The following is a 24,987-nucleotide window of genomic DNA, read 5'->3' on the forward strand; positions in this document are numbered from 1 at the left end:
GACATTAGACAGAATCAGCCAACGTAACAATTGACTCATCAATGAATTCTTTGGCCATCAGTTTCGCTTGTCAACCAAAACTGGCAACTTCCACACTCCAAAGGTCATAGAATACGAGTCATTTGGTTGGTTTGATCTTGTCTTCAATGTCTACCAAATGGATGATCTTTCCCCCATTTCTTACAACCTTTTCAGTCCCCTGTTAGACATCCATGCATAGAGCATTGAGTGTTCCTGGCGCGCTTTATGCATGTATGAAACTATCTAGTCGATGCGGGCCATGATAGTAGATGCACACAGAAAGATTATTCGACTGAAAATCGTGCCACTTGATACAATGTGACAAAACACTGGATACGAGAGATAAGTTTCATTTCAATTTATCAGAAACTGGATGAAAGGGGAAAGATGGAAAGTGATCAGAGAAGAACAAAGGATAGGAAGGAAGGAGTTTTGTCAACCGAAACAAGACATCTGACAGAGTCTTATGAAAGCATATGAGCAAGATTAACAGAATGACACACTACCAGAATACAGAGCCCTCAATTAAATATCTTTTTTTTTACAAAACAATGCCACTTGCACGAGAAACTGAAATAAATTAAAACATTTTAGCTTACAACTTTAAAAATACAACACAATACTTTGGTGGAAAGTCCACTTGTCAAAAAGATTTCCTTTAAATCTACACTTGGCTAAAATCTCACCAAATACATCAAAAACGAATAGAAAAGGGTTATAAAAATAAATTAAAATCTATTGTAAACATTGCAAATACAAAATAAAAGAAAGCTTTGCTGTACCAAGCAGTACAATGGACAAAACATCTAAACATCCCACAACTATTCTAACTCAACACCAGAATGCAGTGAATTTCACGAATACATCTGTCAGTGCTGTTGCAAGTATGACAGAGCAAACACAGTTTACAAATTCCCAATGTTAAAAAAAAAAAGAAGATATTTTTGACATTTACTGCATGGAAGTGTCTATCGTGAGAGTTCATGGCAAACAAGAAGTTTCCATTCTAGGGATCCATTACGGTATTCTACATGTTTTCTACAAAAAGTGTATATTTCCTTGTGGGTACCTAATAGTTTCAGAGACAATATAAGTAGCAACTATTTTTTTTAGATCCTGTGTGGAGTGTGAAGAATACTGTTCAAAACCTCTTGCAAAAGGTGCTCTGAAAGGGGTGGCACGTTGGCGCAGCGGTGGAGTTGCTGCCTTACAGCGCCAGAAACCTGGGTTCGCTCCTGACTACGGACGCTGTCTGCACATTCTCCCTGTGATCACGTGGGTTTTGTCAGGGTGCTGCGATTCCCTCTCACACTCCAAAGACGTACAGGTTTGTAGATCAATTGGCTTTGGTATATTAAAAAATATATAAATTACCCCCTGGTGTGTAGGATGGATAGTGCTAGTGCGTGGGTGATCGCTGGTCGGCGTGGACTCGGTGGGCCGAAGGGCCTGTTTCTCTAAAATCTAAATGTCTATAAACTTGAGCTAACAAAACCCGTTTGTGAGAAAGCACTGTGACGGGAGTCACATGCAGACAGACCGGGAGTTGATGCAACATATATAGTAGATTACAGTACAGAGTCAGAACAGAGAGCGGCAGAGAGGTGCCTGAATCAGAGGAACAGAAAAGATCTGAACAGCCATTGAATTTCTCTCAAAATGTGACTTATCCCTCTTTCTTTCGTATTGTCACATTTTGGGTGGTCTCCTCCCTGACCAGCAAGGAGGAGAAGGCATTTACTTACATCAAATAATCTTTCTATATACATCTCCTCATTGACCTTGTCACGCAGGATATCCTGACTCTGGCGCATAAAGGTCACGTAAGCATCTGCCAAATCCATCCCAGGTTTCTGAAAAGAAAACAAGAGATATAAAGTCGCATGAGATGACACGCATTTGTTTAAAAAAATCGCAAAACTCTTCCCACATCAGCTAAACAGGCCACAGTTTTAACAAAATGCAAATGAGGATTGGCATGTTGCAAAAGCAAAGGCTTTTAACACTATAATTACTTAATTTGACACAAGATTGCATCCAGCTAATTGACCTCAAAGAAATTAGAATCTATAATTATTTCTCAATCACAAAAAAAAATATTTTGATGTTCTAGCTAATTTCTTCTGTATATGAATATATATATATCTATCATGTCTGTTTCTCTTTGTTTTTGTACCTTTTTAATATAAAGTGAGCATTTTTGTAAATGGCATTTTCCCCAATTAACCAAATGGTCTAAATAAGTCCTTATCCACATTCTCTGAGATTCTGGTTTACATAGAACCATAGAAAATAGGTGCAGGAGTAGGCCATTCGGCCCTTCCAGCCAGCACCGCCATTCAATATGATCATGGGCGATCATCCAGAATCAGTACCCTGTTCCTGCTTTCTCCCCATATCCCTTGATTCCATTAGCCCCAAGAGCTATATCTAACTCTCTCTTGAATACATCCAGTGAATTGGCTCCACTGCCTACTGTGGCAGAGAATTCCACAGATTCACAACTCTCCGGCTGAAAAAGTTTTTCCTCATCTCAGTCCTAAATGGCGTACCCCTTATTCTTAAACTATGACCCCTCGGTTCTGGACTCCCCCAACATGGGGACCATTTTTCCTGCATCTAGCTTGTCCAATCGATTGAATTTTATATGTTTCTATAAGATCCCCTCTAATCCTAAATTCCAGTGAATATAAGCCCAGTCGATTCATTACTGCAATAACTTCTCTGGAACACTAGAGGTTGCGGGGATTAGTGTAGATGGGGCATCTTGGTCAGCATAGGCAAGTTGGGCCAAAGGGCAGTTTCCATGTTGTATAACTTTGCTATTTAATCAAATGCTATTTAAGAGATACCACATGAAGCTGTTGCTTGACTAGTCAATGGGTCAGGTCTCCTGAGCAACACACAAAGTGCTGGAGGAACTCAGCCGGTCAGGCAGCATCTGTGGAGGGAACGGCTACGCAACGTTGCGGGTCGGCCTCCTAATTCTGCCTCTCTTCTCTAAATATGACTGAGTCCATCTTTACAAAATTTACTCTGCTGGGTATGTCTTTGTCACGTGTAGATCTGATTTCTAGGTCTGTCAGGTTATTTGTCTAATTCAATTATTTGGCATGGCAATTTGGTACAATAATATGCCTTGCTACGTTGGGATGGATTACTCCCATATAAGGGTTATATACTGGTGTCGTATAAATGTGAGAACAGATAATGACCTACAAGATTTTAGTGAACCAGAGAAATGTATATAACCAACGGGTAGACTCATAATTAAAATTTCCAATGCTATCTTTCTATTATAGAAAAAAGTAATTAACCAAATTTAAATTCCCAGTTGCCATGGTGATATTTGGCAGGTGTCTGGATTCCAGTCTACTGATAGAATATTTTGGTGACAAGGTGGCCTTGGCAGTAGAGTTACTGCCTAACAGTGCCAGAGACCCCGGTTCAATCCTGACTACGGATGCTGTCTGCATGGAGTTTATACATTGTCCGACTATTATACATGACTTGCGTGGGGTTTTTTCCAGCACTACAAAGACGTACAGGTTTTGGAGGTTAATTGGCTTGGTCTAAGTGTAAACTGTCCCTAGTGTTTGTATAGGATAGTGTTAATGTGCGGGGATAGCTGGTTGGTGTCGACTCGGTGGGCCGAAAGGCCTGTTTCCGCACAGTGTCTCTAAAACTAAAAACTTTCTTGGTGAACATATTATTGCCCAGTTGTCATCTTTCATTTTATACCAGACAGCTATATTCACAAAGTAAAACAGCTTGGCCTTTATTATTAAGCATTTGCTGCCTGAAATCTCACAAGCGGCTATTTGAATGGTTCTGATTGTTTCTATGGTGAACTACTTCCAGAGGATAATCTGTCTGTTCAGGGATGAGATTCTACAGGAGATTGCTCCTCAGGGCTGCGCCTCTATCCACACGAAAGCTGAGAACCAAGTGTTTCACGATTCGGGACAAGTGACGGGATTTTTACACTAAAGACACTGATTGAAAGGAAGATAATAACTCCCGAGATATTCTGAGCTGGAGAAGGTTTCTAATAATATTTGCCGTGCTGTAGGAAGTGTAGCATCTTCAGGAAGAGGTGTCTGAACAGCTCTCTCAATTTATTTGCAAGATCACAACACGTTTACGCAGGTGCCAATTATCCTGGCCTTTCCCTGCAGGTAGCGTCCCATTTTCCGAGATAGAAGTCCGATAACAGTCAGAGAAAATGAAACATAATCAAATTACTTTGTTCACGAAGATAGACACAAAATGCTGGAGTAACTCAGCGGGACAGGCAGCATCTCTGGAGAGAAGGAATGGGTGACGCTTCGGGTCGAGACCCTTCTGTGTTTTCACACCCTACCCTTCCGTATCTCTATGCCCCCCCATCTCCCCTGAGTCTGAAGAAGGGTCTCGACCCAAATCGTCATCCATTCCTTCTCTCTCCAGAGATGCTGCCTGTCCCGCTGAGTTACTCCAGCATTTTGTGTCTATCTTCAGTGCAAACCAGATCTGCAGTTCCTTCCGACACACTTTGTTCACGATGCCTGATAAACTCTGAGGTGGGGAGATTGGGGCCGAAGGGCTTGTGTTTGTCTGGGCTTTAGGGGCTTGGTGAGATGTCAGTGAGCTAAGGAAATAAAATCAAAGGAGGGAGAGAGATAGATCAGCCATGATTGAATGGCAGAGTAGACATGATGGGCCGAATGTCCTTATTCTACTCCTATCACTTATGACCTTATGAGTTCCTGCCTTACAGCGTCAGAGACCCAGGTTCGATCCTGACCTCGGGTGCTGTCTGTACGGAGTTTGCATGTTCTTCCTGTGACTGCGAGGGTTTCCGCTGGGTGCTCCAGTTTCCCTAGCGCGTACCACAGAACTAATGTACCGGTGAGTGTGGTTGGGGCGGTCTTGGTGGGCCGAAGGGCGTATTTCCACACTATGTCTCTAAACTAAAACTAAAGGCCAGACAGCACTTGTGTGAAACACAGAACCATGCAGCTGAAATGTTCACTCTTTCCACAGCAGTCAGTGAAGCAGCAATCACTGAAGCATTAGAAGTGGTTTATTAGTTGTGTGGATCATGCTAGCTTCTGAATGACTCTGATTAGGGTCACATTTTGGGTAATGGAAACTTTGGACTTACCAATGGAAGGCCATTGGGCAGGGCAGATAAAAGATCCGATCTGAGTGATATTTCATTAACAATTAAATTGTTAGCAAACAAGGGCAGCACAGTGGCGCAGCTGTTAGAGCCGCTGCCTCATCGAGTTTTCCCGAAACCCCGGGTTTGATCCTGACGTTGGGTGTTGTCCGTGTGGAGTTTGCACGTTCGCCCTGTGACCGCGTGGGTTTCCGCCCACATCCCAAAGACGTGCGGGTTTGTAGGATAATTGGCCTCTGCAAAATTGCCCCTAGTGTTGAGGGAGCGTGGAATAACATAGAACTAGTGTGGACGGGCGATCGATGGTCGGCGTGGGCACGGTGGGCTGAAGGGCCTGGTTTTGCATGCTGTGTCTCTAAACTAAGCAGTCAAAACAGGTTAAAACAAGCTAAAAAAGGGACTTAAATCTTCAAGAAGTGCAGATTCCACAATGCAGTATTTTTATGGTTAGTGGTTGTCGGTGAATGCTAATTATCAGTTTGCCAATATTTGACACACCTGATATTGAGTTGGGTTGAATAATAACATCTACAGTAACCCAATTAAAATGAAAGGGCTGCTGTAAGCATGTGAGGGGTGGAGGAGGTGGGGAGGGGGGGGTGGAATCTGAGCCCATGCACATTATATGGTGTACAACCCACACCTCATTACACAGAGCGAATAGAGCTCGGCTCCAAAGGTTAATAGGATTCTTTGTATTTATAATTCACTTTTATTTGGTATGACTGAAATCGAAACATTAATTGTCGTTTGCTTCTGACAATAAACAGTTCAGGCCGCACACCTTTATCGAGAAGAGAAAATCAGCTCTCACCTTTTTTCCCCCTTATGCAGAAAATGTCACCTTCGACGCCACCAGTACTTTACATTAAAACAAAGTAATCATCTAAGCTCATCATTAGGCTGCGCTACAAGACTGTTTCAAGGTACTGATATTAGCATGCCTTCTGTTTACATCTGAAGAATACACTGGTATGGCTTTGCTGTGAATTGGATTTTCTAATAAGAGAGATCTAAGACCACAGGGTACCCATTCTTCAGAATATTTGATTGTCAGTCACCAGAAATTGTGGTTTGTTAACGCTACAGTTTTGTTTGCAGGGTGCTAATGAGTGGCCTTTAGCGAGGAGACACAAAAAGTCTGCCGATGTTGGGATGTAAAAGAGTAAAGAAACTGCTGGAGGAATTCAAAGATAGACACAACGTGACAATAGACAATAGGCGCAGGAATACTCCATTTGGCCCTTTGAGCCAGCACAACCATTCAAGTGATCATGGCTGATCTGCCTGACCCGCTGGAGTAACTCAGCGGGTCAGGCAGCATCTCGGGAGAAAAAGGATGGGTAACGTTTCGAGTCAAGACCATTCTTCAGACTGATACTTAATCAGTTGAAAAGTTTAATAAATCTTCAATTTTGTTCTCAGATGGTTTCATCATAAAGGATAATAAAGGTTTAATGGGATAAAGAGAGAAAGGAAGGGTGACGTTTCAGGTCAGGACCCTTCTTCAGGGAGATGCTGACTGACCCGCTGTGAAACTCCAGCATTTTGTGTTTATTCTTGCAGCAATTACTGTGCCATCACACCCTGTACAGATACTCAAACAAAAATAAAGACACAATTCCAGAGGCTGCAGATCGGTCCCGATCCGAAATGTCACCATCCTTGTTCTCCAGAGATGCAGCCTGACCTGCTGAGTTGCTCCAGTACTTTGTATCTATCTTTGGTATAAACCAGCGATGCGGTTCTTTGTTTCCACATGCTGGTGGAATATTGGACTATCCATGATCAGACTTTGCTGGTTTTACCTTGTGCTAAATGTTATTCCCATATCATGTATCTATGCATTGTAAAGGCTCTATTATAAATCATGTATTGTCTTTCTGCTGACAAAGGCTTTTCACTATAACTTGGTACACGTGACAATGAACTAGACTGAACTGAATGGAGTCAGATCGGGGGGGAGAGGGATGTGCTGTAAGACTCTAGGACTTTAAATCAATCAGCAATAAATGCAAACAGTGCATGAAGCCATGTAGTTCTAGTGATACATGCTCCGCATCAGTATGGGGGACCAGGACTACTTGTGTCACCAATTGTACACAAACTAGGATTAAATTGGCACCTAATACATTTGATACAGGCGAGATGTAAAATGCTGGAGTAACTCCAGCGCGGGTGTGGCACGTTGGCACAGCGGTAGAGTTGCTGCCCTACAGCGCCAGAGATCCGGGTTCGATCTTGAATACGGATGCTGTCTGTACAGAGATCGTACCTTCGCCCTGTGACCTGCGTGGTTTTCTCCGGGATCTCCGGTTTTCCTCCCACACTCCAAATGCTTGCTGGTTTGTAGGTTAATTGTCTTGGTATTTTTCTAGTGTAAGTGTGCGGGGATCGCTTGTCGGCGCACTCGGTGGGCTGAAGGGCCTGTTTCCGCGCTGTATCTCTGCACAGAATTAAACTAAACTAAACTCAGCTGGTCCGGCAATATCCCTGGAGAACTTGGATAGGTGACATTTCGAGTCGAGACCCTTCTTCAAACCGATATTTAATCAGTTGAAAAGTTCAACAAACCTTCCATTTTTTTCTCAAAATACTTTCACCACAAAGGATAGGGAAGGTTTAATGGGATATGGGCCAAATGAGGCCAGTTGGAACTAAAGCAGATGAGGCATCCTGGTTAGCATGGAATATTTAGGCCGAAGAGCCTATGACTCTTTGACTGCAGCAAAATTGAAGGCAAAATTGCACCATTGACTGCTCCAATGAATCAAGTAGAAAACGTACAGGATTTTACCACTGGGTAATAATCACATGGCCTTTTAGAATACTTTTTTAAGGAATGATGAGTGAACTTGAATGAGGATTGTCCTAGTCACCCACTGTTACTTTGCCAGAGGAGCTAATTAAATCCTAGAGCAAGCGGCTGGCATTTCCTTCCCTTTTCCCAGGGGCATTGAAGCAATTTCTAACACTCATCGTACATGATAGAACTATAAATACACTGCAGCAAAAATGGTAACAGTTACTTGGGAATAATCAGAAGGATTCAATACTCGACCAAATTAGGTCAGTAAGAAACTTCAGTTTGATTCTCATTAGCTAACAGGAGATTACTGTAGTTGAAAAAACATTGGGTACTCTAGTCCTAAAAGCTAGCAAATATAAACTGCTATTGGCAATAAATGAATAATATTCTGTACTCAGAATCTTTTCCTTTGCTCTACCTATTATACTTGGGTTTGGCTTGAATGAATTTATGTATAGTATCTGATTTGATTGGAATACATTCAAAACAAAGCTTTTCGATGTACATCGATACACAACTTCATGTTCTATGAGCAGAATTAAGTTCCATTCGGCCCATCAAGTCTACTCCGCCATTCATTCGTGGCTGATCTATCTTTCCCTCTCAACTCCATTCTCCTGCCTTCTCTCCATAACCCCTGACACCCTTATGCCCCTGTCCCACTTAGGAAACCTGAACGGAAACCTCTGGAGACTTTGCGCCCCACCCAAGATTTTTGTGTGCGGTTCCCGGAGGTTTTTGTCAGTCTCCCTACCTGCTTCCACTGCCTGCAACCTCCGGCAACCACCTGCAACCTCCGGGAACCGCACTGCTGACTTTCATATATTAATGGCCTCCTGTTTTGGACTCCCTCACAAGCGGAAACATCTTTACTTTCTGAGTTCAACCATTTTAATCTAAATTTATTTCATCTTATTTCGGAAATGTAACCTGCATGCCAACAGAAAAGTTGATACAGACGTTGATAGTTGATAGAGGTACACTTACAGGCACGTCCACATACTTGGAGGCTGCTTTCACCTTCAAAACAAAAGAAAGAAGGAGATGTCAAGTAGAATCCTTGACGTAAATCCACAGATCGCATTAACGTACGTATATTTACAATGTGCAAAAGAAGCACAATGCCTTGAACTGTGCCTCATAAGGCAGGTATATCTCCACTTTTTTCCCCTTTTTCCCCCCTTTTTTTTCTTCTCCTCTCTTACATCTTTATTCACTTTGGCTACACTACTTTGGGGTCCTATCTTTGCACCTCTCACCCTTTCTCCCTCTTGTTCTTTCTCTTTTCTTTTCCCTTATTGGCAAATCAGAAAACAATTTATTTATTTATTTATCTATTTATTTATTTATTTAATTCTTTATTTCGAGCAGAATAAAAGAATGTTAAAATTGAAGCTGTACAATAACTGTATAATTTTATATGCCTATTGTTTTATTCTTGTACAATTGCTTCTAATAAAAAATTAACAATAAACAAAAACTGCGCCTCATAAAATGACTATGACTGTGCCTCATAAAATGAGTAGAACCTCAGATCAATAAATTGATTGATTGATGTGTTTATACTTTATTATCACATGTGACGTGTCACAGTGAGATGCTTTGTTTTGCACACCATACACAAGGTCGCCACGTATAGGGCACCGACACAGTGACTAAGTTACAAAGTGTTCAATAACCCCAGGTTTTGGTCTTGCGAGATAGTTACACATTAGGAATGAAGAAAACTCCGATGCAAATGTCACAAATGTTTTTCCTCATCTCAGTCCTAAATGGCCAACCCTTATTCCTCTGGTGGTGGACTCCCCCAACATCGGGAACATTTTTCCTGCATGTTAACAAGCTGTAATGATGCTATTACAGAATTGACACAAACAAGCTGTAACGATGAGCTGTTTTCACATATGGAAGATTGATGCAAGATGCTGGAGTAACTCAGCGAGTCAGGCAGCATCTCTGTAGAAAAATGATGGATGACGTTTCAGAATGAAGAAGAGTTCCGACCCAAAACATCACCTCTTCCTTTTCTCCAGAGATGCTGCCTGACCCACTGAGTAACTCCAGCATTTTGTGTCTACTTTGGGTTTAAACCAGCATCTGCTGTTCCTGCCTACACATCTTCACATATGGACCTGTGTCAACAGGTGTTGACCAGAGTTCCCAAGTAAGCAACATGCCATGTATAGCAAATTTGAATGAAAACAGAGAATATCTTTACGTTATATTTCCGAATGGACAGAGCGCCAACGTTCATCTTCAAACACGTAAAACAAAATAAAGACGTTTCTCTTACAGTGAATGACAGAAAGGATGAGAAGAGAGTCCCTTCATCGTATCTGGATAGTTTGGACAGCACTCCTTCCAAAATAGTAACAAACTAATGGGAGAAAATGATTAAAGTCAAATGACGTCACATGCACTTAAAACTTTAACGGTTCTTTCTGATCTGAAAATAGATGACTGTTAGCACAAAAAGGCACAAGCTGAAAAATTTAAACTTTAACCCATCCCTTATTTTATTCCAGAACTCTTCATTCGAATGACTGAACTGAAAGGACCCGTCTTGTGCTTTATATAGTCCAGTCTACTGCGATTTTTGCTGCTTATTGAACCACAAATGTTCATATAAATATACATGACCAGTATGATGTACTCAGTTAAGTTAGTGAATTTTCTCTCCATCAATTCAATGGAATTCAAAAGACAAATAGGTCTCCCAACAATGTGATTTTTTAAAATATATGGAAGTCTCCAAAAAGTTCATTAGTACATTTATATCAGTAAAGCATTTGACATACGTTTAATAATTCAACAAATGATTCAATAATTTGTACAATAATAATATGAATTAATAATTTGACATACATTTAATAATGCTAATGCCAACAGATTATTTAAATAATCACACCCTTTAAAAACCACAGATGAAACCATCCTTGTCAAAAGGGTGTTCTTCAATAAGAGGTCAGATTTCTAAACCATGGGCATTACATCCTTCACTGTACCTTTGCAACCAAGAGTGTGATAATTTCTTTGACAGTTTCTTCAATCAACTCATCAATTTTAGAATGGTATTGCCGCTGAAAAAGAAACAGAGGAGTGCATGGGCAAAATGCGATATTAAACAAACTGATGCAGACAGGGCCTGAACAAGTCTTCACCAGATTCAGGGATAGTATCTTCCCAAATGTTATCAGGCAACTGAACCATCCTACCGTAACCAGAGAGCAGTGCTGAACTACTATCTACCTCTTTGGTGACCCTCGGACTATCGTTGATCGGACTTTGCTGGCTTTACCTTGCACTAAACGTTATTCCCTCATCATGTACATGTACACTGTAAATGGCTCGATTATAATCACATATTGTCTTTCTGCTAACTGGATAGCACGTAGCAAAAGCTTTTCACTGTACCTCGGTACACGTGACAATAAACTAAACTGTATGTACAAAGACATGCACAATTTGAAGGAAGGCTGCACAGTGGCGCAGCGGTAGAGTTGCCACCTTACTGCGTCAGAGACCCGGGTTTGATCCTGACTACGGGTGCTGTCTGTACGGCGTTTGCACGTTCTCCCTGTAGCCGCTTGGGCTTTCGTCGGATGCTCCGGTTTCCTCCCACACTCCAAAGATGTATTGGTTTGTCGGTTAATTGGCTTTGGTAACATTGTAAATTGTCCCTAGTGGCTAGGATAGTGCTAGTGTATGGGGTGATCGTTGGTCGGTGAGGACTCGATGGGCTGAATGGCCTGTCTCCGCACTGTATCTCTCAAGTCTAAAGTCCCGACCTGAAATGTTATATATCCATGTATTCCAGAGATGTTGCAGGACCCGTTGAGTTATTCCAGAGCATTATGTCGTGTGTTGTACATGTGGGCCTTGTGTCTAAAAAATGTGCTCCTTTATCTAGTTCTGTCCGAAATCATTTGTTTCGTATTCCAATATTTTGGTGGTGGTGGTGGGGGGAGGGGGCATCATATACGATAAAACATAAGAGGAATTTGTGTGTATTGTTGATGAATGTTGCTCTTAGAATGTAGAACATAGAATATTCATGACCTTTGACCCACAATGTCTGTCATCCTTTTGTCTCCTTTTCACCTCTACCTTATGTCATATATTTGTGGGCGGCACGTTGGCGTAGTGTAGAGTTGCTGCCTTACAGAGCTTACAGCGCCAGAGACCAGGGTTTGATCCTGGCTACAGGTACTTGTCTGTATGGAGTTTGTACGTTTTCCCCGTGACCTGCATGGGTTTCCTCCCACACTCCAAAGACGTGCAGGTTTGTAGGTTAATTGGTTTGGTATCAATGTAAAAATCGTCCCCAGTGTGTGTAGGATAGTGTTAATGTGCGGGGATCGCTGGTCGGTGCAGACCCGGCGGGCCACAAGGCCTGTTTCTGTGCTGTATCTCGAAACTAAACCTACTCTGCTGATCCGACCACATTTACCTCTCTTTTCCAGCTTTCTCCTCCTTACTCCACCAGCCTGAAGATGGGTCCCAGGACAGGGTTGCATTTATGAGACAAGGCCGGCATTAAACCATGCCCTGTTTGTCTAAATGTGTATGGCCATTACCACACAGAAGTAGAACGGCATAGCGAGATTGTACAGAGAAACAGGTCTCAGATGTGCAGTGTTGTTTAACAAGAGCACAACCTGAACATGCAGTAGCTAATGAGTTCAGATGAGAGATGCAACTGACAGAATCATTAAAGTACAGGCACATACAGTATGTCACGGAGAATATGATCTGAAAACAATTGAGATGTTGCTAATCTTCTGAAGAGATCTACTGTAAGTTAAACTCAGTGGAACATAGAACAATACAATTGGAATCATTCAGTGGTGGGGAAATTTGTTAGCATGCAGAAAACATCCACAAAGTCAATAGACAATAGACAATAGATGCAGGAGCAGGAGTAGGCCATTTGGCCCTTCGAGCCAGCACCGCCATTCAATGTGATCATGGCTGATCATCCCCAATCAGTACCCCGTTCCTGCCTTCTCCCCATATCCCCATGACTCCGCTATCTTTAAGAGCCCTATCTAGCTCTCTCTTGAAAGCATCCAAAGAACCTGCCTCCACCGCCCTCTGAGGCAGAGAATTCCACAGACTCACCACTCTCTATGAGAGAAAGTGTTTCCTCGTCTCCGTTCTAAATGGCTTACTCCTTATTCTTAAACTGTGGCCCCTGGTTCTGGACTCCCTAAACATCAGGACCATGTTTCCTGCCTCTAGTGTGTCCAAGCCCTTAACAATCTTATATGTCAATGCATAAACTTAATACATAATTGATTCTAACAACAGTGTATGGAGAGTATATAGAAAATAGAAAATACTGGTTTTAAGGAAGAGAATTAAATGACAAGATGCCTACATATATATGTATTATAAATAATTATTCTGAATGTGCACTGACTCAACATACAATGTAACTACACTATGCACCAGACTAAATTTAACTAGGATTAGAAATTTCAGTTGTACCATTAGGAATAACAAGATTTTAAAGATATCAGAGTCAGGGGATATGGGGAGAAGGCAGGAATGGGGTACTGATTGGAGACGATCAGCCATGATCACATTGAATGGTGGTGCTAGCTCAAAGGGCCGAATGGCCTACTCCTACTCCTATTATCTATTGTCTATTAATAAGAAACTTCTCAGAAAAACTAACAGGCAGAACAACTAAACAAATGTGTAATTTAAGAAATGACGGGAGGACAACTATAAATCGTGGTGTAGCTGGTAAAGTGCCTAACGGTGCCAGAGAGCCCAGTTTGATCCTGACCTTGGGTGCTGTCTGTGTGAAGTTTGCATGTTCTCCCGGTGACCGTCAGGTGCTCTGGTTTCCTCCCACATCCCAAAGACGCCCGAGTTTGCTGGTTAATTGTCCACTAAAATTGCCCCCTAGTGAGTAGTGAGCGGGTGGGATAACATAGAACTCGTGTGAGTGGGTGATCGGTGGTCAGCGTGGATTCAGTGGGCTGAAGGTTTTGTAGGTTAATACAGGAAGGATGTGGAGGCTTTTGAAAGGGTACGGGGGATGTTTACTAGAATGATGCCTGGATTAGCGGATATTCACCACAGGGAGAGGTTGGACAGACTTGGATTGTTTTCTCTGGAGGGTCAGAGGCTGAGGGGAGGCCTGATAGAAGTATATAAAATTAGGAGAGGCATAGACAGGGTAGTCAGAACCTTTTCCCCAGGGTGCAAATGTCAAAGACCAGTGGGCAGAGCTTTAAAGTGAGGGGGGTAACATTTAAAGGGGATGTACGGAGCAAGCATTTTATTACCCAGAAGATGGTGCATGATTGAACAATGGAACTAAGGTGGTGGTGGTGAGAGATATGATAGTGGCATTTAAAAGGCTTTTAGATTGGTCTTGGATATGCAGGGAATGGAGAGATACAGATCACGTGCAGGCAACGGAATCAAGGGATATGGGGAGAAAGCAGGAATGGGATACTGATTTTGGATGAGCAGCCATGATCATATTGAATGGCGGTGCTTGCTCGAAGGGCCAAAAGGGCCACTCCTGCACCTATTTTCTATGTTTCTATGAGATTAGTTCAACTTGGCTACATGTTCGACGTAGATATTCTGGGTTCTGTTCCTGTGCCCTACTGTTCTATGTACCTATGCCAGAGGCTTTCGACAGAGTTGCTGGTGGGAGACTGTTTCTTTCAGCAATAGGAAAGGCAATCTAATCTGTAAAGTCTAAATCTCTGCAGATATTTATTAATAAGCACACATCTATCTTTGAACCACTGCAGCACAGATTAAGTAGTGAAGGGTTAATGTAGGTTGGTTTAATAGTTGGTGCTTTGTTCAACGTATTATGCACAAAATGGATCATCTTTGTTACCAGTATAAATATTTTGATTCGAACATCATAATTATGTAATGAATTACAGCAGCTAAATCTGATTTCTATTGTAAGCCGCTCATATAGAACTACTAATTTTCATGAAAAAGTGTTAACTTACTTCCTGGCCCACTTCCATGCTGCAAAGCTTTGTGGACTGTGCCTTGGCATCGACCATCACGTTGAACATGGTGCATATTGACTGTGGGACACGGAAATCTGTTGACCTGCTTGTCTTCTGCAGCTTGGCTTCAAATGCAATCCTCGTCCTACCAGAGCGGGGCGGGGGGTGGGTGGGGGGGGAGAAAGGATTGTTTTAAAATCACAAACACTCAAATGGTGTTGGGGGCACATTGCCAGTGACAAGCAATAAGATTCTACTTTTTAATTAAAACATAAGTATTCTTCGTATCAAACCGTCATTGCTTCATAGAATGATTGCAAAATACTTTGAAACATGGCCCCTTCTATTCCCCTGTGCATTTCTCTGCTGTCTGCAATATTCAACTTACTGCGACGTGCGGTTTCTAGAGGTGGAGGAAGTTTGTGAAACTCTGGGGTCACATTTCAAACCACTTGTCTAACTCTGTCACCAGTTAGCATTCCCATGTAATATCTAATTAAGATTACGTTTGTAAGTGATCGTAATACAGAATTGTGGACAGCGGATGATTGACGTGCTGTGACAAGCTCGTCGCTGTAATACAACAGGGTTCCATTATATCTAAATTGGCAATCATTAACGATAATTAAATCTTATAGATAATCACTAAATAGGGATTATGTTCTCACACAAATACTTGTTGGGCTTGTCTTTAATCCTTCCATAGAAAGCCTAACCTTTTAACGCATGATTCAATCATATCGCTAGACATGAGCTTCAGCCTTTGCTCCAGGTGCTTGGCAAATTCCTCCTCTGGCCAGTGCAGATCTCTTATAAAGGTCTGCAGGGCGTCCAGTTTCCAGAACAGATCTTCTGAGGTACCTGAGCCATTGCTGCAAAGAAAGCAAGGATGTTAAAACCACTCTCCGCCACCCGCCAGCCATCAAAGAAGCTGCAATCAATGCCTGGGGTGTACAGCAGTCAATAAACAAGGGGGGAATATTGGGTGTAAGGTCTCCATAGTCATAGCTCTGGATTTTTTTTTATCATACACCTTAAAGGCTTGTTGTCTCATGTTGTGTAACAGTTAACAATCGAAAAGGACGGCAAAGGAAAAAGTTTTCAAAGTTACCAGAGAACAAGTACGTTTAAAAAAAAAAAAAAAAAAAAAAGTGTATGGTAAAAGGTAACCTGGAATTACAACCATTAGTGGTCGTTTTACGTTGAGATTTCATGCACGGATCAAAACATGTCTCTCAAAAACTCGAGTCGGGATCAGGTGGTTTTGTGGTAAGTAGTGGTCGGCGAGGCTTGGCGGTTCTCTTCACCCCGTGCCAACAGCTGTCTTATTTTGGGCGACCAGGGCTAAATAATTTTGAGATAATCAAATAACGCTCCTCCACAGAAAATCCCAAGCAGCACGGGAATAGGTCGGCGGGTCGTGACCGGCGCCATTTGATGAACTAATCCCGTGCGATTCAGAATTTTAGCAGCTTGGCTTCACTGTGAGATTCGAAACACATTTTCTTGCCTCATGAAATTCATCCTCGCAAACCACTAATGCCAACACTGCACTTTTTTTTTTTAAGATGTTGTACACACCATGCATTACCATTACTGCTGGCATCATCTGCAGAAACAACATATGGCAGCGTGCGTTTCCAATGTGATGGATGCCAGCTGCACTGTAGTAATGATTACTTCAGAGCGTGGAGAAAGCTACCGTGGGATGAGACCATACCCCAGCATGCCAAGGTAACCCTCACCTTGCGCGAACTCTGTGGTGACACGAACATATTCCTAAGAGAGTTCATTTTTTTTTGGGGGTGGGTGGGGGTGCGAACCCTTATCAGTTGTCTACAGAGATCACAGTTAAAGTAATTCATCTATTGCACAAAAGGGAGAGGGTTGCAAATATTGCATGAAAGGAGGTTGGAAGTAATCCAGTTCCCTTGGAAAGATATAGAATCAAGCATCTTATAAGTCAACTTAATTTTGACGAAAATTATCCATGTCACAACAAAGTGCTTTCTGCAAGCACACTGAAGAATAATGCCATTACTTCCGGAGAACCAAGAACACAACCACTCAACCAGGCATTATGAGCTGTGCATCTATAGCCTGATTTATTTGCGTATTATTGCATGCCCATCCTCAATATAACAATCCTTGGGTGAGCCAAGAATTGTGCACGTTATAATGAGTTTGTACATTATAAAGGATATCTCGTAACATGCTACAAAGTGCATCACATTTAAATAGCAGGTCAACATCCAACGTTGGCTACGTTAAGAGGATGGGGCAGGCCGTGATAAGATTTTGTTGTGGTTGTTGACTTAGCTCTCCGATAATGGTTGATCCATATCTTTCCAAACTATCACACGGCATGCAACAAAGGAAAATGGAAAATCATTTCTGCATTCCATTTTCATATGTTTCCTAATCTAGTCTTCCATATAGTCAACCTGGCATGAAAAAAAAATTTTTTCTTCTTGAATTTGGAATGTTTCCCACTTTGCAAGGTTGTATGTCGTGCTTTCAGTAATTTGAATGCATTTAAACCTGTTAAGTATGCATGTAGTTAACAACTTTGCACGTTACATTGTTAAAATATTTCCTTTTAAATAATTCAAATTATGGGGTTTACAAAAATTCAAGTGATCAGATACTTCTTGAAAGCAAAATTAAAACATTTTTTTTGCTTTGTAATTGGATTGTTAGTTCCTATGATACAGTAGTGTTACTGGCTGCCATATACTGGTTTGCTTAAATCATTGGGTAACAAAGTCAGACTCAAAATGCTGGAGTAACTCAGCGGGTCAGGCAGCATCTCTGGAGCAAGGGAATAGGTGACTTATTGGGTCGAGGCCCTTCATCAGAATGAGAGTCAGGGAAGAGGGAAACTAGAGGTATGAAAAGATACGGAACCAGCACCGATAACACAAGAAAGGTGGAGCCCACAATGGTCCATTGTTGGTTGCAGAAGAGGTGATAACGAAGGGATACAAACAGTGACAGTAGAAGGTTGACCAAAGTGGGGGAGGGGCACAGAGAGAGGGAATATAAGGGCTACTTGAAATTAGAGAACTCAATATTCATGCCGCTGGGTTGTAAAATATGAGGTGCTGTTCCTCCAATTTACAAGTGGCCTCATTCTGATAGTGGAGGAGGCCCAGAACAGAAAGGTCAGTGTGGGAATGGGACACAAAGTCATCTCTATATCTCAAATGAACGGATGATTCTGTCTTACGTTTAAATACAAATATCATTAAAACATTGGTAAGCATCATCGATGACATGTTACACACTGAGTAAGAAGGTGTACATATTATAACAAACTATGGAAATGAAAGTGACATTCAATATTGGCTAGATAGGTATCTCTGAATTATTTAGTTATGGACCATAAGGCTCTAAAATATTATTGTGTCCAAAAATTCAGGGAAAATGTGCTGGGTTCACAATATAATGAAAATATATTCATGAATGAGGAGAGGACTTGCTTTTTCTAAAAGAAGATACAGTGGAAACAGGTCCTTCGGCCCACTGAGTCACACAACCATTCGCATTAGTTCCAAGCTAACCACTTTTCTCATCCACTTACTTCACAGGTAGGGCAATTTTATAGAGGGCCAATTAACCTACAAACCTGCCCTTCTTTGGGATATGGCAGGAAACTGGAGTACCCAGAGGTTACCCACGCGGTCACAGGGAGAACGTGCAAACTCCACACAGGCAGCACCCGAGGTCAGGATCGAACCCGGGTCTATGGCGATTATTTGATTAGTTGAGGCAACAAACGTATTTTTTAGTTACTTCCTTTACTAAATTTAAAATAGATGTCTTCAACGAAAGCTAATTGGATATCTGCTTTGATATTTTCTTACCGAAGCGTGGAGAATGACTTTATCGTCATATGCACCGAAATGGAAATAATGACATTTCAGATTACGATCATACAGCTATGAAGTGCAAATTCATGCCAGGTTGCCTTAGGTGACAAATCAGACCTAACGTGTATTCAATACACACTCTGCATCGTATATAGTAGCGATCCAGGACGAAGCAGAAAAACTAGGCATTGGTGGGAGGTTAACTGGAAGATTTGGTACTTTAGGGAGATTCACATTTGGTAGATTCACATTGGGCAGATTACTCGTTAAACTCCTGTGGAAGAAAAAGACAGAAAGAAAACACCATAACAGTGACAATGTAGATGTGGATGTGGAAGCAAGTGACACCTCTAAATTAATTCACACAACTATCAAAAAATTCACAGCAAATAAAAAAAATTGTTTCAAAACAAATTCCATTGATCAAGAACATGTCCATGACCTAAGAGCTTGCTGTGGTTTTTCTGAGTGCTGTAACAGCAAGAGTTAAGCAAAGTTGGAAATAATAATAAGATAACGGGCATCTTGAAGCAAATAAATTGATTATTGACAAACAAAAATAAAATGCTTGTGGCATGAAATATGTTATTACATTTATATTATCAGTAAATTAAAATCATCCTTTTGTTCATTAACAAAACCTCTTAACTTGCAGCAATATTTTTGTGAGTCAGTTAAATGCCATTATTCTTTGTATAATATTTTAAAATTGAACTTCAGAATTAAATTTTGACATCAATATATTGGTCTTTTCCAAAACGCAGACCGCTTGGCGAAATAAAAGTTGCATATGCAAGCAGCAATGTAGACAAATTCGCAAACATTCCTCTATGAACAGGTCTGAACTGACTTTTAGACTTTGGAGGTACAGCATGGAAACAGGCCCTTCGGCCCACCGAGTCGACACTGACCAGAGACCACCCCCGTACACTGGTTCTGTACTAGACACTAGGGACAATTTACAGAAGCCTACAAACATGTACATCTTTTGGAGTGTGGGAGGAAACCAGCACACCTGGAGAAAACCCACGTGGTCACAGGTAGAAGGTACAAAGCCCATACAGACAGCAGCCAAGGTCAGGATTGAACCCGTGCCTCCTGTGGCCCTGTAGGTTTTCTTTGTGAGCTCTGGTTTCCTCCCACACTCCAAAAACATACAGGTTTGTAGGCTAATTAGCTTTGGAAAAAGTGTAACTTGCCCCGAGTGTGTAGGATGGTGCTAGTGAATGGGGGTGATCGCTGGTCGGCGCGGAGGTGGACCGACGGGCCTGTTTCCGTGCTGTATATCTGAAGTCTAAAGTAAAATCTAATGTTTTCTTCACATTAAAAAGTCATAAATAAGTATCTACTTTCTTAAGATAGACACTACATGCTGGAATAACTCAGCGGGCCAGGCAGCATCTCTGGAGTAAAAGGAACAGGTGACGTTTCGGGTTGGAACCCTCCTGCAGACTGATTCCAGTCTGAAGAAGGGTTCCGACCCGAAACATCTCCTGTTCCTTTTCTCCACCTGGTCCACTGAGTTGCTCCGCCACTTTGTAGAAACCAGCATCTGCAGTCCCTTCCTACACATTTTAACCGGCTTGCTTAAGTTGAACAGCAGTGGAAAATAGTGTGGCGTGGGGTTTTTAAATGGGGACGTTTGCCTGTGACATACACCTGCCACAGCCAGTCTGGCTGCAGCCACTGACATATTATTTGCATTAAATTTGCATCCTTATGCCCTCTTCAGGCACAGAGAGGGACAGACAGCAGAGAGAACAGAAGTTGTTTGTGTGCAGCAGCACTCGGAAGCAAATGGGAAAAAAAAAAGATCAGTATCCATCTTTCCTCTGCACTACTGCCATTTTTGAGATACTATTTGGCACTATGGTAGAAATGAGCAGGGCCCCAATGGTCCTTTAAACGGGCAAAAAGCGTTTGGCTTTCACATAAACTTGACAGTATTGCTCTAAACACTGGGTCTACAAACTGCTAACATACACCAGGTTGTCAAGGAACGTAAAGGCAGAGAACTATATGTCAAGCCTTGCTGGGGTCTCCAATGCTCAGCCATGAAATGAGAAAATATACAAATAAAATTACAAATATATTTGTACGCAGAGATACCACAAATATTCGTGCCACATATTTATTATTTTTAATTGGAAGACGCAGCACGGAAACAGGCCCTTCGACCCACCGAGTCCATGCCAACCATCGATCACCCCTTAACACCAGTTATATGTTAGCCTACTTTCTCATCCACTCCCTACACACTAAGAGTAATGTACAGAGGCCATTTAAACTACAAACCCGCACGTCTTTGGGATGTGGGAGGAAACCGGAGGACCTGGAGGAAACCCGCACAGTCACAAAGAGAACGTGCATACTCCACACAGACAGCACCCGAGATGTTGGACAGGCGGCAGAGGTGCTTTATCAGAAAGATACTGCACCTGGATTAGAGGGTAACAGCACCAAGGAGATGTTGGGCAGATTGTTTTCTCTGGAACGCCAGAGGTTTAGGGGAGACCCGATAGAATTATGTAAAATTATGAGTGGCATAGATAGAGTAGACAGTCAGAACCTCTTCTCCAAGGTGGAAATGTCAAAGACTAGAGGATTTAGCTTTAAGGTGAGAGGGACAAAGTTTAAGGGATGGTTCAATTATACTTTATTGTCACATGTACGTAAGGAGAGTGGAATATTTATTTTGTGCGGGGCAAATTATTTTTTAACACAGTGGGTGGTGTGTAAGAAACATGGAAACATAGAAAATAGGTGCAGGAGGAGGCCATTCGGCCCTTCGAGCCAGCACCGTCCCCCATCAATAACCCGTGTCTGCCTTCTCCCCATATCCCTTTACTCCACTAGCCCCAAGAGCTCTATCTAACTCTCTCTTAAATCCATCCAGTGACTTGGCCTCCACTGCCCTCTGTGGCAGGGAATTCGTGGAACATGCAACCGGGGGTGGTGGTGGAGGCAGATACGATAGTGGCGCTCAAGAGACTTGTAGATAGGCACATGGATATGCAGGGAATGGAGGGATCTGGATCACGCGCGGGCAGATGAAATTGGTTTGTCTTAGTACAGATATTGTGGGCTGAAGGGCCTGCTCTTGTGCTGTGCAGAGACACAAAATACTGGAGTTAACTCAGGAGCATCTCTGGAGATAAAGAGCAGGTGACGTTTCGGGTGGGAACCCTTCCTCAGACTGTGCTGTACTGTTCTCTATTCTATGAAACCTATGTTGAGCGAAACCTGTGGCAGTCAGATGGAAGTGAACTAAACCAATGACCTTCCCACCTGCTGTCAGCTATGATCCACCCTCCTCTCATTCTTAAAACTCAATGGGGGACTTTAGTTACAGACAGAAGGCAAATTGGTCAGAGTTTTGCTGGGCTTGGTTGCAAAGGCTCTGCCTGTGAAGCTCATTTTACAGCAGCGTGTGAATAAGTGGACCACAGCAAGAAACTGGTCAAAGACCTGAATGGAACACACCTGCCATTCAACACATTGTACAGAGTTGGTGGAATGTTAAACCACATATAATGTGGTCCAGGAACTACTGCTTAGTTTTGCATTGAAAAAAAAATCATTGTCTCGTTTCCCATTGCTAGATTCCACATACAATGATTATTCTTGGATATCTGATCCAAATAGTTGCTGTTGGGGTGAGAGCATGGATAATGATTTGTGGTTGGGGAGGGATTGTAGTCGTGGGTGGCTCACCACTGGAACCTTTCTTTCTGCACCCAAAGTGTAAACTATCTCTAATTTCTCATTTACATCGCAATACAATTCAATGATAATGCATTGAACTTAATTGTATTTACGAAGTACAGATTTAAAACTTGGTCAGGCAAGCAGGGTGTAGGGTAAATACAGGAGCACTCCAAAGGTGATTGTATCTTTACCTTTTGTGATAACGTCTGCATTTTACCTTCAAATTTCACCTTCGCTTCAGTTCAACTTTATTTCATTTGACTAGTAAGCAGTCAGCTTTTTTAGTTTAATTTAGAGGATGGAAACAGGCCCTTCAGCCCACGCCGACCATTGATCACCCGTTCACACTAGTTCTATATTATCCCACTTTCTCACCTACTCCCCACATACTTAGGGCAATTTTGCAGAGGACAATTAACCTACAAAACCCGCACGTCTTCGGGAATGTGGGAGGAAACTGGAGGCCCCGGAGGAAACACAGGCGGTCACAGGGACGACGTGCAAACTCCACACAGACAGCATCCAAGGTGAGGATCAAATCTGGGTCTCTGCCGCTGTGAGGTAGCAGCTCTTCCAGCTGCACCACTGTGTTGCCCATAAATTTATTTTTCTTTAAAATAATTCCATAATATATTTAACAGGATATTTAACGAAAGGTGAATTTCAATTGTCAAACTTTCCACTATGAAAATTTGGATTCCTACTACAATGTAGATATCAGAAATGTATGATAGTAAATTATACTGTGCAGTATGGGTTTTGATTGAGTTTGTATTTGAATATATTTCTCAGTCTAAACATGATAGTTTTGCACTTTTTGTCAACAAAGTTTCATAAAGTGAGAGGGACGTCAGTTAACTGCAAGTTTATTTAGTCCAAGTAAATGTTCCCGAGAGTATCGAAACAGATAAAACATGACTATCTAGACTATTACGGCAAACACGGTACATTTCTAGTTATACATCCTGAAGTTTTTCTTTAAGTTGAATGCTGGAAGTTAATTTTAGTTTAGTTTAGTTAGGAGATACAGTGCAGAAACAGTGATCCCCACACATTAGCACCATCCTACACACTAGGGACAATTTACAATTTTACTGAAGCCAATTAACCTACAACCCTGTACGTCTTTCGAGTGTGGGAGGAAACGGTAGCACCCGGTGAAAAACCCACGCAGGTCGCGGGGAGAATGTACGTACTCGGAACAGTCAGCACCCGTAGACAGGATCGGACCCGGGTCTCTGTCGCTGTAAGGAAGCAATTCTACCGCTGCACCACCTTATTTTGCATCTTACAATTCACTGTACAGATTCTGCTGTAAAATGTGGCACCTTGGTTCTAAATTTGGTCACCGTGTGTCAATCTACAGCCAGCAGCATTCAACTCAAAATATATGAAAAGAGGTGTCCTTACTTTACAGGCTCCCACGATTCCCGATCAAAGCCCCTGTGAATCGACTGTGCAATCGATGACTCCATCAGGTCGACATATCTAACCACAAGAGGAGCGAAGACATCTTGAAGGTGTTTGTGGAATTTTCCATTCAACAGGTTGTCTGAAATTGGGAATTAAGATTTATAAAGCTGTATTAATGGGAACACAGAAAGATTTGCAACACAGTCAAACCAATCAGTCTCTGCCACTCAATTAGGTCTTTGGTAATCTGTTCCTGGAATCTATTTTCCTGTTGTTGCTCCATTCATCTTTATCCTCATGTTTGATTAAAATCTACCAACACGTTTCACTGTCCAAATGCCGTAGCCACTAAGGGTAGGGGGACTTCACTACTCGACGAACCTTTGTTCAAGGAAGTGCTTTCTAATTCTCTCCTCTAGCTTCAGTGTTAAGATTATTCCTGATTTCACTGAAAATAAATAATTTCTCTACGTATTTACTAAGTTACATCCTTTGAAGTTCAGAGGTTAAGGGGTAACCTGATAGATGTACAGTAAACCCCTCATATTTTACCGGCCTCTTTATAAAGGATTTTGGTTATAGCGGACTGACCCACCAATCTCCACCGCCAGGCTGGGCTGCCGATACCACTCCGGCGCATGCTGCCTCCCCAGCCGTTTCTGCCGCCGTCACCACAACCTTTACCTGCACTCCAGCCGCCCACAGGCCGTGACCATTGACTCCGCCAAACCTCACCTGTCCCCCGGCCATCAACTCACCTGGATTCCAGGTCAGTTCCATACCAAAAGTCTGATGAAGACTTTGGACCCAAAACGTCAGCTTTCCATGTTCTCCAGAGATGCTGTCTGACCCACTGAGCTACTCCAGCACTTTGTGTCCTTGTGTGTATTAACCAGTAAATGTGGATGTTGGTTCTGCTCCCTTATAGTGGACAATCCACAATTACAGACTCTACCCCCCTCCCCTCCCCATGGTCCGTTATAACGAGGGTTTACTGTACATAGA

At 42.2% G+C, this 24,987-nt stretch overlaps 1 protein-coding gene across 6 annotated transcripts in view; it reads right to left on the minus strand.

Annotated features, from left to right (window-relative positions):
- cadps (calcium dependent secretion activator) overlaps nucleotides 1–24,987 on the minus strand; it is a 277,179-nt gene that overhangs the window by 34,528 nt on the left and 217,664 nt on the right. For 4 of the 6 annotated variants that reach the window (XM_033036637.1, XM_033036638.1, XM_033036640.1 and 1 more), the window contains 8 exons: nucleotides 23,980–24,121; nucleotides 19,001–19,135; nucleotides 15,706–15,861; nucleotides 14,987–15,134; nucleotides 11,000–11,074; nucleotides 10,288–10,371; nucleotides 8,982–9,014; nucleotides 1,767–1,874 (listed from right to left, as the gene is read on the minus strand). In XM_033036637.1, the coding sequence (XP_032892528.1) occupies nucleotides 1,767–1,874; nucleotides 8,982–9,014; nucleotides 10,288–10,371; nucleotides 11,000–11,074; nucleotides 14,987–15,134; nucleotides 15,706–15,861; nucleotides 19,001–19,135; nucleotides 23,980–24,121 (881 nt within the window). The remainder of the gene's footprint in view (nucleotides 1–1,766; nucleotides 1,875–8,981; nucleotides 9,015–10,287; nucleotides 10,372–10,999; nucleotides 11,075–14,986; nucleotides 15,135–15,705; nucleotides 15,862–19,000; nucleotides 19,136–23,979; nucleotides 24,122–24,987) is intronic. The other 2 variants (XM_033036642.1, XM_033036643.1) reach the window with 1 other exon arrangement.

Source organism: Amblyraja radiata, chromosome 18 (genome assembly GCF_010909765.2).
Source record: "Amblyraja radiata isolate CabotCenter1 chromosome 18, sAmbRad1.1.pri, whole genome shotgun sequence".
Lineage (NCBI taxonomy): Eukaryota > Metazoa > Chordata > Chondrichthyes > Rajiformes > Rajidae > Amblyraja > Amblyraja radiata.